Below are 12,155 nucleotides of genomic sequence, written 5' to 3' on the forward strand. Positions count from 1 at the left end.
TAGTGGAAAGTTAGTTTGATAATCAATTTACATGTTTGTGCTTTGATTAGGATAGGCTTGAACAACCCAGGTTATTAGAAGCAGTAGAAGGGGGTGAGGAAAAAAAAATAAGGACAGGTTGACTGAGAGACAAAGCTGTATTGTAGTCTCACACATAAAGACACAGACATTATTCAAATCACCGATGTAGGCTAATAGACCAGTAGATAAATGTATTTACATGAAATCAGCAGTGTTAGGAGAATAAACTAAAAAGAAACTAAAAACACATAACCCAGTCTTCTTGAAGTTGGTGTAGTCTTGATGAGTGTCTAGTGCAAGCCGGAGACCAGAAAGTGAAGTGTGGGGTGCACTTAAGCTAGTATTATTCTTGTTTCATGGGCTGCTGAGGAGAGAGCAAAATGCTCTTGCAAATGAACACTTCTTATTTTTAATTAATAAAGCCAGTGAACCCTGAAAGGGTTCTCAAAGGGGTGCAGATCCAGTTGAGGACGTTTCCGGCAAGGTTTTTGTTCAGAGAATAGAGGTGATATCAGATCTCACCTCCCCTTAGGCTCCCACAAAGTTCTCAATCTTTGGTTGAGAACCTTTTCTTTTCTTGAGGGTCCCTAGGGAGGAGAGAGTGATGAGGGGAAGCCAGAATAGAGGGCTGAACAAAGCTGGGTGTCAGAACTCACTTCCGTTTCCAACAGTGTCTCTAAGACTTACTTCCTTGGTTCTTAATATTTCTTTTCCTTCTCAAGTTTGCTAGTTTGTTAAATACATGAATTCCTTTTAAACTAGTAATGTCTTTGTTTCTTACGTTGCTTTTCAATTCCTATTAGACTGTTTTTCATTTTTCGATTGCCTACAATTGAAACTTGCAGTATGTAAAAAAATAAATGAATAAACCATTCAGGGATATCAGTTGTTCCCCATTTCCCCAAATGCTTGTAGCTTTCCAGGTAGAATCATAACTATAAAACATAAAATCAGCTACTAATTAGCTTTCGTCCAGCACATTCTTCCTCTCCTGAAACTTTGGTTCCCATTTTAGTCTTTTTTCCCCTTCTTTTCTTACATTGTGGCCTTTATGTGAGCTGACGGGGTTTGTTTGTATTAGATTTCTGTGCTGCTGCAGTAGTTTCCTTGCTTCCAACCAGGGATATTTGGTTCCTTTCATGCTATATTTGAAGTTTTATCTCACAAGTTGGGATGTCACGAGGCAGCACAATGCTCTGAAAGAATACCCTTAAGTGTGTCTTTCTGGCATACATGGAAGGTTTTTACGATTTAGGAGGGATGTTTGTTGCCTCTGGGCTTCCATTTGAGGCCATTCAGTGTCTCAGGATGTTCCCCTTGACACCTCCACCCTATAGAACTGGAAGGAACATACGCCTCTTCAATGTTTATGATTAGCTGCACAGAGAATTTCTATACTAACAGTAGCCAGGTCACAGGAAATGGAACAAACGAATGCCAAGCTAGAAGAGTGGTAGGAGAAAAAGAAAGATGGCAAACTGAGGCTGTGACACACTTGGAGATAAGGGTCATCTAACAACCTGTTTAGAATATCATGGCAGACTGTTGACCACAGGGAAAACTCATTTCGGAAGGTACTGGGTTATTGCACTTGGAGCTGATTACTGACTTTTCCTAAAAATAGATAATCCTTTGAGTCACATATTAGATTGCAAAAACACTCTGTGTAGGGCCTATCAGTGGTGGCCCACACCTTTAATCCCAGCTTTTGGGAGGCAGAGGCAGGTGGATCTCTGGGTTTGGGGCCAGCCTGGTCTACAGAGAGTGTTCCAGGACAGCGAGGGGTATTGTCTCAGAAAACGCATATACACACTCCTACATATACCCAGTGTAAATCACAGCTCTGACTCCGACAAGAATATAGTGTACCCCTATACAAATATAACTGATTTTAGTTCAGGAGCAGAGAATTGAGTTATACTGAGTAACACATTCACCATTAAACTCTTACTTGATAGCTGCCAAACAAAAGAAAGTTTTAAATCAATGTATTTACCAAATATATTGATGAGGATCTGTGGAAAGTGTGTTACAGTGAAGTAGGGAAACCTTTGCTGTAGGTCTCAGATGGTATTTGTTGACAACCTTAACTTGTGGGTTGGAAGCCAGTAGTCTGCTGAGTCAGTATACCCGAAACCTAATCAGGAGGGTGTTAGGTCTGGTACAGAGGTTGGTGTTAAGTAGTAATTAAGTAATTAATAAGTTCCAAGATAATTTAGACTATATCTGGAATATATTAAAAGTATATAATGAAGTTTTAACTAGTCAGTTCTTTTTAAGAAATCTTAAGCATAGGTGTGTCATTCTTTAGGTCATTTAAGTTTACCATATGTGTAAGCTTTTTAGCTATTACACAAACAGACAAGAAAACCAAAAGATAATCTGTGCTCGGGTAGAGCCAAGCAGATCTCTGAGCTCAAGCCTAGCCTGGTCTGCATAGCAAGTTCCAGGCCAGCCAAGGCTACATAGTAGTGAGACATTGTTTCAGAAAAACATCCTTCTTTTTTGAAAGAAAAGTACAAATTCCTGTGACTATGCTAAAAACTGAATGTTGGTAACAGGATGCGTTTACTCTGTTTTAGAGCTGTCTGCATGGGTGGTAGATTTATAAGAACCAGCATTTCAGAAAGTGAAATCTTGCTTGATGTCTGTTTAATCCACTGCTGGCAGGGGGAGGCAGCGCTTGGATGCCCACTCCTGTGGAGCTGGTAAACACACTCCCTTGTGCAATGCATTAAGAGAACAACATCTTCTTTTTTGTTTTTGAAGTTGTGTTCTCTGATCTTGACTTCAAACACTTTTCTCTCTTTTGCTCTCCACCCCAAAGCACTGCTCATGGCTTTGCCTCCCAAGCTGACGTTAAATATTCTAGGTAATGAGGGCAGATGCTGTGTTTTTGAAATTAGAGTTTCTAGTCTTCCCTTAGATGAGTGATATATATAAATGGACATTCTGAATACTCTGGAAAGTGCAGTAAGTTGTAACTCCCAACTGCCATTGTGAACAAACACCATGTTCTGCAGTGTGCTCTGTTGCAAGAGCCTTGGGCATAATTTACCAAATTATATGACGTGTTCTATGCTTTACAACAGAAACAAGCTTGGAGAGTTAGGTGATTTACTCAACTATGGACGTGTGTGTGTGTGTGTGTGTGTGTGTGTGTGTGTGTGTGTGTGAATCTTTTGAGTTAGGATAAGCATCAGGACTATCCTGTGACTTTGTGGTCTATACTTTAGTGCCGTAGATAATTTTTGTAGTATCCACTTTATTGTATTTTTATATTTTAAATGTTCATCGTAATGAAGATGAAAATAAAGATACCGTGGTACAGAGCAGAGACTGATTCAGCCTGTATCATGGGCCTCCATGAGTAGCTTGGTAAAGCAGTGTTACCCTGGGGTAGCTGGCTACCTAGCATGCGATTGATATTCTCTGGCAGGACCAAACAGAAATGCAACTGAGGGAAAGTGTCTGTTATACTTACTTAGAAGAAATTTGTAGCCTCTTAGATCAAATTGGAAGTTACAATCTTGTAACTTTCTTGTTCTGCTTTTTTTTTTTAGTTGATGCTGATGAAATTAAAAGGCTGGGAAAGAGATTCAAGAAGCTTGACTTGGACAATTCTGGTTCTTTGAGTGTGGAAGAGTTCATGTCTCTACCTGAGTTACAACAGAATCCTTTAGTACAGCGGGTAATAGACATATTCGACACAGATGGGAACGGAGAAGTAGACTTCAAAGGTAACGGAAGGTCCTTTTCAAGTTAGTTTAGAGCACTCAACATGAAACTAGGTTTTTAAAAACTGTCTCTATTCTTGGTGATCTTATTAAATGAAGATTATGCTAAAATTTGAAAATCTGTGTTACCTAGATTTTCTCTTTGCATCATAAGTTAAGATATCTACAGTGTAACCTATGACAAAAAGAAACATTGACTACTTCCTTTGTCAATAACAGCTTAACAATATTAAAAGCTGTATTTTTCTTGTTTCTTTGTTTCTTTTTAAAGAATGAGACCTGTACTGGTCAGTTTTGGTAGCCCATGCCTGCTTTATTTCAGCCAGACTCCGAAGAATCTTTTGTTCAAATTGGTTGATGGATGTATCATTTTACTTTTGATCTTATCCTTTTAAATGACATTTAACTAGAATTGTCAATGTTGTTTTTTGTTTATGAATTATTTGCCAGATAGTAAAGAAATTTTCAAGAACTTTCCAACAGTGTATTTACATGATTTAGAAGTTTAGAATGGAAATATAAAATTATTATTGTTTGGGGAAAATAATTAGTCTTTTATTGTCATAGTCTAAAGAAAACTGGTTAAATAAATATCCTGAAAGCATGTTTTTGAGTGTTATGAGCCATTAACACATAATTCTTAATTGGTTACTCTTGACAACTCAAATGAAATTAAAAGTTCAAATAAATAAAATATTGTGTTTGGAAGCTTAAAAATTGACATTATTGATTACTCAGCACTATCTTTAATATTTTGTACAAGAAATAGACTTCTAAATGTTGCTTTTCTCTAGAAAGTTGTGACTTGTAAACCTTTTCACCTTTTATTTAGAATTTATTGAAGGAGTGTCTCAGTTCAGCGTCAAAGGCGATAAGGAACAGAAGTTGAGGTGTAAGTATTTTCCTTCTTAAACTATCACTCCATGTTGTATTTTTTACTTCTAAAAACATTTTAAAACTTACTTCTTAGTCATAATAGAAGTTTTACATTCTTAAGAAGAAGAATCATTTCTGGTGTTTGCAGCTAGTGTATTTGGACAGCGTGCTGTTTGTAGTGCTGTAGCGGGAAAGCAGGTGTTCTTGAGACTAGGCATATCACATGCTGTAGGGTATACTGGTTATTTGGCCTGGGTAGTCTTCACTCCATAGCTCAACCTGCTAGTTCAGTTATGTTAGGCCAACTGTGTATGTTGTAGCTTCTGCTTCTTAAAAACTACCATCGTCATGGTCATAGTTTAGATATTTCATAATACTGCTTTTCATGTAAAGTATTTTTACGTTTGCCTTATAATTGCATTGATTTTTCCTTTTCTTTTAATTTATTTATTTATTTTTTTTTTTAGTTGCTTTCCGTATCTATGACATGGATAAAGATGGCTATATTTCCAATGGGGAACTCTTCCAGGTGTTGAAGATGATGGTGGGGAACAATCTGAAAGATACACAGTTACAGCAGATTGTAGACAAAACCATTATAAATGCAGATAAGGATGGAGATGGAAGAATATCCTTTGAGGAATTCTGTGCTGTAAGTGAAAAGGCTGATTCTTCTAGTAACGGTGTTTTAAAACATTTTAAGGACAGTTTACAAAACAATTTCGTAAAGCATACTTGTCCTTGAAATTCTGCTAAGTTTTATATAGTTGCCCCACCTTCAAGTTTAACCACTGAGAATTAAGAGATGCCCTTCTCAAGAACTAGTGTAACAGTCTGATGAAGTGCTACAGGGATGGTACCAGCAACTGTGGGTGGGCGTGAGTGGCTTTGTATGTGGAGGCTAGAGGTCAGCACCCGGTGTCTGCCTCCTATGTGGGTCTTCATCTTTTGAGTTTTCCCTCCACTGAGCCTGAAGCTCACTTCTTAGCGAGGTCCACTGGCCAGCCAGCCCCGGGAGTCTCCTGTCTGTCTCAGCAATGTTGGTAGTACGTACAGATGCTACAACTCCCAGCTTTTTTATATGGTTTCTAACTTGCATGGCAAACTTTTTACCAACATAGCCATCTCCCTGTGGGATCAGTAACTTACTCAAGTGGGACATCTTTTTAAGGTTTGTTTAAAACTAAACCTGTTAAGCTGAGAGCACAGTCTTAGAGAACACGTGAATAACCCCATGCTTAAGGCCCTGGGTCAGTGCCTGCCCGGTAGTGCAAGAGATGACAACAGGAAACTAAACATGTTTGAAAGTGCTTTGGTGATGGGGCTGGAGACATGAGGTGGTTCAGCAGTTAAGAATGCTGGCTGCTCTTCTGGAGGAGGTCTGGATACAGTTCTCAGCACCCAGATGGCAGTTCACACGTGTTTGTAACTACAGTTCCAGGCCTGCTGACACCCAGACACATAGGCAGGCAAAACGCCAATGAACAGAAAATAATAATAAATTAGTGTTTAAAAAAAAGAAAGTGCTTCAGTTGAAAAGTAGCCCCTTGTTCATGAATTTTAGCTGGTAACACCAGCTAATAGGGACCACAAAAATGGGGAAAGAGCCTTGTCCATCGTTAACTTTGGTGCACTGCAATTTTATGCCCTCCACTTGCAAGCAATTAATGAATGTGGAGTTCCTCTATTCTGGCACAAAGGCTGTGTGTGGAGTGGAGTCTTGAGAGTTACCGGGAGCTCTAGAAAAGTAACGTGATGCAGAGCCCCAGGCCACCTTTCTGTAGTAGACCCATGGATTTGGTGCCACTTCGCTTCCATGGGAGCTTGTCTCCTGTACCACTCCCATTAACCAAAAGTGTTATTTAAACTTTATTTATGTATGTATGAGTGCTCTGTCTACATGCACTTATGCATTCCAGAAAAGGGCATCAGATCCCATCTTGAGCCACCATGTGAGCTCTGGGAATTGAATTTGAGACCTCTGGAAGAGCAGCCAGTGCTTTTTCAGGGACTCAGACTTTGCTGTGCCACCTCACCACCCACCTACCCCCAGACTTAGATCTTTCAAGCCTTTAAAACCAGTTGACACTGTCCATTTCTGCCAGCTTGAATTGTAGTCTGGCCCATCTTCTCACAATTCAATCACTTCCCTGTTCTGACCCTGGCGCAACATATGTAAATATGTTAAATATTTAATATTTAAATATGTTAAAAATGTAAATATTTATATAGAGATATATGTAGCTTTCTATATATTTAGTAGGTTGGCTTTAATTTAATATACTTAGAGGCAGTTGCCTCTAAGGAGCAGGAAGCCCCTCAGTTGTATTCTCACTTCAGGCTTTCTCCTATCACATACAGTTTGCATAGTTAGAAGTTTGAGCTTTTGATGGGTGTGGTCTTGCTCTTGACTTGTGGCAGCAAGTCAGAGAAATCAACGAATTTACAGTTCAATGTGAGACCTTGTCTCAGAAAGTAGTTAGGGAGAGATGCAGGAAAGACAGGTACGTTCAACCTTTGTCTTCCATAGCATGTTCTGGTCTCTGTGCATGGGCATGCACACCCAAATGTGCACACACCTGGACGTGTTGTGCTATGGGAGGAGGAAGAGAAAAGAGAATTGAACTGGCAATTCTAGTCCCCCACCCTCCATTTACTCCTGCTTCTAAGAAAACAGCTAATGTAGATTTTAAGTTTTAATTACACTTTGGTAAAATGGTATCCTACTTTGGTTTCTGTTGTCTGTGATAAAACACGATGATCAAAAGCAACTAAAAGCTTAGTTGTGCTCCATCATGAAAGGAAATCAGGGCAGGAGCTGAAGAACAGAACGTGGAGAGAGGGACTGAGGCAGAAGCCATGAGGAACACTGATTACTGGCTTGTTTCCCATGGCTTATGCACACAACCACCCAGTGCCCACCTGCCCCCAGGCAGCACCATTCTCAATGGGCTGGGACCTTCCACATCCATCATTAATCAAGGAGTGCTCCACAGGCACTACCTCTCGACCACAGGCAATCTGATGGAGATTATTTTCTCAATGAAATGGCTCTAACCTGAGTCAAGTTGACAAAATAGCCAGGACAGATGATTGATTTACATACTAAAAACCTGTTTCTGTCTTTTGCAGGTTGTAGGTGGCCTAGATATCCACAAAAAGATGGTGGTAGATGTGTGACTCTCTGAAGAATACCATCCAACACTTTTGCTTTCTTCTCCATCTCTGAAGATCTGCTCAAGACGTCCAGCAATGCTCTCTGTGTATTTAAATGGAAGTATTTTTCTCTGTGAAGCCACATTTTCCAACATGAGCCTCATGAAGCCAACTAAGTGTTATTGAACTCCTACTCTCTCAATAACTCAGTGTAGCACTTTAAAGTTTGAAGGACAGCAACATGTAAAGAGCATATGAGTATGGTGGAGAAAGGGAAGGGGTTGGCTTTTAATTTATTTTTCTTCATCTTTTATAACAAGAAAGTATCTATATATACATATGTAAATATTTATATATAGATATATGTAGCTTTCTATATATTTAGTAGGTTGGCTTTAATTTAATATACTTGATTCACAAACAAAATCTTAGAGTACAAAAGTGCCAAGCAGAACATAAAACATCCTTACTTTTATTTCACACAGTTTTATATGTAGATAGAAGATTGTACAATTTGCGCCAGGTAGTAGGCCAGCTGTTTTCTTTTCTCTGTGCTTTCTCCTTTGAGAGATTAATAAAGCATTTGTTAATGCCCTATTATTTACCTTAATTACATTTTTGTAACGAGTCTGTGACTTTATTTATATCTCTGAATATATTTCCAGGGACTGTGTCTTATTGCTGAGCAGCATTTAATCCATCTCTGTTGGAGGTCTAGTTCCATGCTGTTGCCAAGAGTGGGCTCTTATGTCCATAGAATAAGTGCATATGCTATGGCTGCTTCAGGCTGATACTTTTTAAGTAGTCGTGCTTATTTTTATTAAGTGTCCCTGAGAAAAATGTAATTAGCAGTTGTAGTTTTATAAAGGTCAGAAGTTTTCTGAGGCAGTCATGACTTTTTAAAATGTATTATTTAGTGAAGAAAACCCAAAGAAATAATGTAATAGCTTAGAGTATACTTGCTTCATTTTATATATATGCAGGTAAATACTTTGTCACTAAACTGTGTGTGAACCTGGATTTTTCTTCTGCATTTCGAGAGACGTACAGTTAACCTAAAAAACTAGTGATATTTTAATGAGCACATTATTTATGTAAAATTTGTGGTTAAAATTGGGAAATTCTTGCTAGTCTGTATGTCCTAGGAGAGCAGATTTTGTCCAGATTTATACGCTTAAAATTTCTTTGCCAGAAGGCAAGATAGCACATTATGGATTTTTGTTGTTTTGCCCACACAATTAGTGATGGATCACAACTTAATAAATTTGTGTGACATAAAAGTAGATCATGTTCTACCACTTGACATTATCCCTTCCCTTTTCTGCAAAGGTACTATTGGCTGGAGGTAAAACATTCTGGGGTAGTTTTATATGACAGTCTTCCCTGTAGAGTTTTTCTATAAAAATTGGTTTTATAATCATAAATGGTAAAGGGCAGGTTGAATCAAGGTGAAAGAATATTAAGTTGAGCACACCTGCCTGCCATCGCTGTTCCTTCGCTGTTCCTTCAGCTGAGTGCTGCACATCATGGGCTCTGTCTGTGAGAGAAAAATCCCGGTGCTTGGTGTCTTTGCATGACATGGAGTTTTGCATGTAGATCAATTTAAAATGTACCTCTTGTTTACATAATTTGCATAATTTTAAAAGATGATGTTGCCAAACTTTGGAAATGTTAATACTCAAAACGAAAATCTCCACTCCATGTAAGTCCTTTCTCCCTCTGGATCAGTGCGTGGCTTGCAATCCCAACCAGTGGTTTCATCTGTCCCAGTGTCAACTGCCATGTGCTCTGCTTCAAGAGGGAACTAGTCTTTTGTGAATTTTTTTGTACATAATTATTTGTTACAAATATTTTAGCAAATGCTTTCTATATCTCTTGCTTGTGCATATCTTGGCTGGCGTTGTTGAAAAAAAATAGTGCAAACTATTTCCTTACTGGGGAATGAGGGGTTTTCTTTTTTAGTCTGTGTGAGGGAGGTGGGGAGGGCATGGTTTATGTTGAATGTTTAAATTTTCTTCTGCATGATACATGTCATGTTGTGAAATCTTTAGAGAACTTCATACTGTATGATTAAGAAAATAAAATCTTTCAAACTTGCTTGAATGTATTCTGTCAGCTTTGATGTACTACTACAGTTAATAATCCTGTACATGCTTTTAGGGTTTTAAGAACTTTGATTAAAATGTTGTTTTGAACCATAAGCTATAGGTTAAATAAGCTGTTTTACCTGGAACAAACAAAAAGGCTAATGTTACAAAGCCCTGTGACTCACTTATCTCCTTGATCACTCCTTGCCTTTGCTCCCCTGACCTGGGCCTATTACAGTGCTTTGAGGGTTTGGTTTGCTTCTGTCTCATCTGTACATCATCCCCCTACCCAGTAATGAATGCCTTTAATACTCTGCTCACCTGTGTATGTGCAGGCTCAAAGGGACTTTCTGACTGTCGTATTATAAATGTAAATACCCTTCGGTTCCCTTTACCCAGTCTCACTTCCTTAATTCAATACCATTTATCCCCTTTTCCAAGCATAATGTCTGTCTTGGTTATAGAATAAAAAAGGTTTTACACAGTAGTGATTTGCTTGTTTTGCATAGATCCAATCTTTCAGAGTATCACCCTGGTCTTATTGATTAATCATTAAGTATTTAGTGAGTGAGTCCTATTCTCATTTCATTTAGTTTCCTAAGGTCTCATTAAACCAACTGGTGTTTGGTGTTAAATTTTTGTAATCCTGCCTCAGCTTCCTGAGTGCTGGGATTATAGGTATAAATACTGCAACAGGAAGGAACATTTGGCAAATGCTCTAACATGGGTAAGTCCTGTTAAGTGAAATAGTTCTACTTTTATATTAATGGAGTAGTAGTTAATAGAGACAAATGCAGAATGGTTTATGCCAAGGGCAATGGGGAAGAAATGGAATTAGTGTCAAGAACTTGTACAGAGCTTCAGAAGACAGCATTGTTATGATTGCACATTAAAGTTAACTAAGTTGTATTAATATCAATTACAGCGGTTAATGTGGGAATCTGTATTATAAAAAGCATTTTTTAATGTGTAAAATGTTTTAGGACGAAAGGTATAGTTCTCAGGGTGTATTAGAGTAAGTAATGGTTTTCAAGCTCACGTACTGAGACGTTCATCCTTAGTCTTCGAAAATTCCCCACATTCCAGATTCACGTTGAATTTGTGCCTTTAAGTCCTACTGCAACCTTTCCCTTGTCCACTAACTAACCAAACCAAGTGGCTGAGTTATTTGAAAGTTCCTGGAGATTGTGGTTTCTTTGGCCAAATAAGCAATGCCTTCCCAAGAGAAGTATTTTTGCACAAGACAGGTACTTTGCAGCTTACAGAATGGCTATGGGTGCTTTCAAAAATGTAACATTTAGGTGTTGTTCCAGTCATAACGTGGCTCTCAGAACAGAACAATTGAGTCTTTCCCTGCATGCTCAACAGTCATTAACTCTCAGCCCTATCTCTAGTGCTGTGGAGCATGAGGGTTGGAGCCAGATCTTCTGGAATGTAGGACCCCCCACCACCACCAAATTGTACCACAGCTTTACCTAAGAAAATGAATTCACTTCTCTTAGGCCAGAGAGTATACTAGTAAGTAACAGAGCTGGAGCTGGGATGCATGTGGAGTATCAAAAGGACCATGTGGCTGACAGCAGATGAATCCAGCAGCAGGCAGTGCAACGGGAACCCATTGAGCTTTCAGGGTGAGGGAGTGATTTGGTCCAGGTTAAGATGAACTACTAGCAAGATTGAATCAAATTACCATTAATTCATAGTTCAAGAGTCAAGTCTCTAGCATTGTTCACCTTTGGAATGCAGAGTACTCGAGAAATACAAGCACACTGCACTTTTACAATCTATTTTCTCAAGGCAAAAAATTATATTCACTTTTGCCTCAGTTCCTTAGAATTAAAACCAAAACACTGTTAACCTAGCTGTGCAGCATCTTCAGACACTTGGAAAGGCATTAAAGACAGACCTCATTTCCCAGAAAGGCACATGGTAGCAGTCATCACAATTTTGAATCTCTCACTGGGCAGACAGAGTGGGTCCGTACCTCTTAAGTGGTCTATAGACTACAGAAGTCCCAATATATTCCTACTTTCAACAAGGTCTGATAATATTAAATATTCTCCTGTTTGGTTTGGTGAAACACTCCAGCACTTTCCTGTTGATAGCAGGTATATCCAAGATGCAAGGCAGTCTGGATAGTAGCATCCCCCACTGACAAGACAGAATCCAAACTTAACAAAATCTATACTAAGCAGGGCATGGCACACGTTTGTAACCCAGGCATGTAGGAAAGTTGAGGCATCAGACTGCCCCAAGTTTGAGGCAAACAGGCCAGCCT

The 12,155-nt window shown here is 38.8% G+C and overlaps 1 protein-coding gene across 1 annotated transcript in view; it reads left to right on the forward strand.

Annotated features, from left to right (window-relative positions):
• The window catches only part of Ppp3r1 (protein phosphatase 3 regulatory subunit B, alpha), a 37,627-nt gene extending 27,740 nt beyond the window's left edge, over positions 1-9,887 (forward strand). Inside the window, exons 3-6 of the mRNA XM_021654145.2 lie at positions 3,585-3,761; positions 4,591-4,650; positions 5,102-5,286; positions 7,767-9,887. Of these exons, the coding sequence (XP_021509820.1) occupies positions 3,585-3,761; positions 4,591-4,650; positions 5,102-5,286; positions 7,767-7,814 (470 nt within the window). The 3' untranslated portion in view covers positions 7,815-9,887. The remainder of the gene's footprint in view (positions 1-3,584; positions 3,762-4,590; positions 4,651-5,101; positions 5,287-7,766) is intronic.
• The last annotated feature ends 2,268 nt before the right edge of the window (positions 9,888-12,155 follow it).

The sequence above is a fragment of the Meriones unguiculatus genome, chromosome 12, assembly GCF_030254825.1.
Source record: "Meriones unguiculatus strain TT.TT164.6M chromosome 12, Bangor_MerUng_6.1, whole genome shotgun sequence".
Taxonomy (NCBI): domain Eukaryota; kingdom Metazoa; phylum Chordata; class Mammalia; order Rodentia; family Muridae; genus Meriones; species Meriones unguiculatus.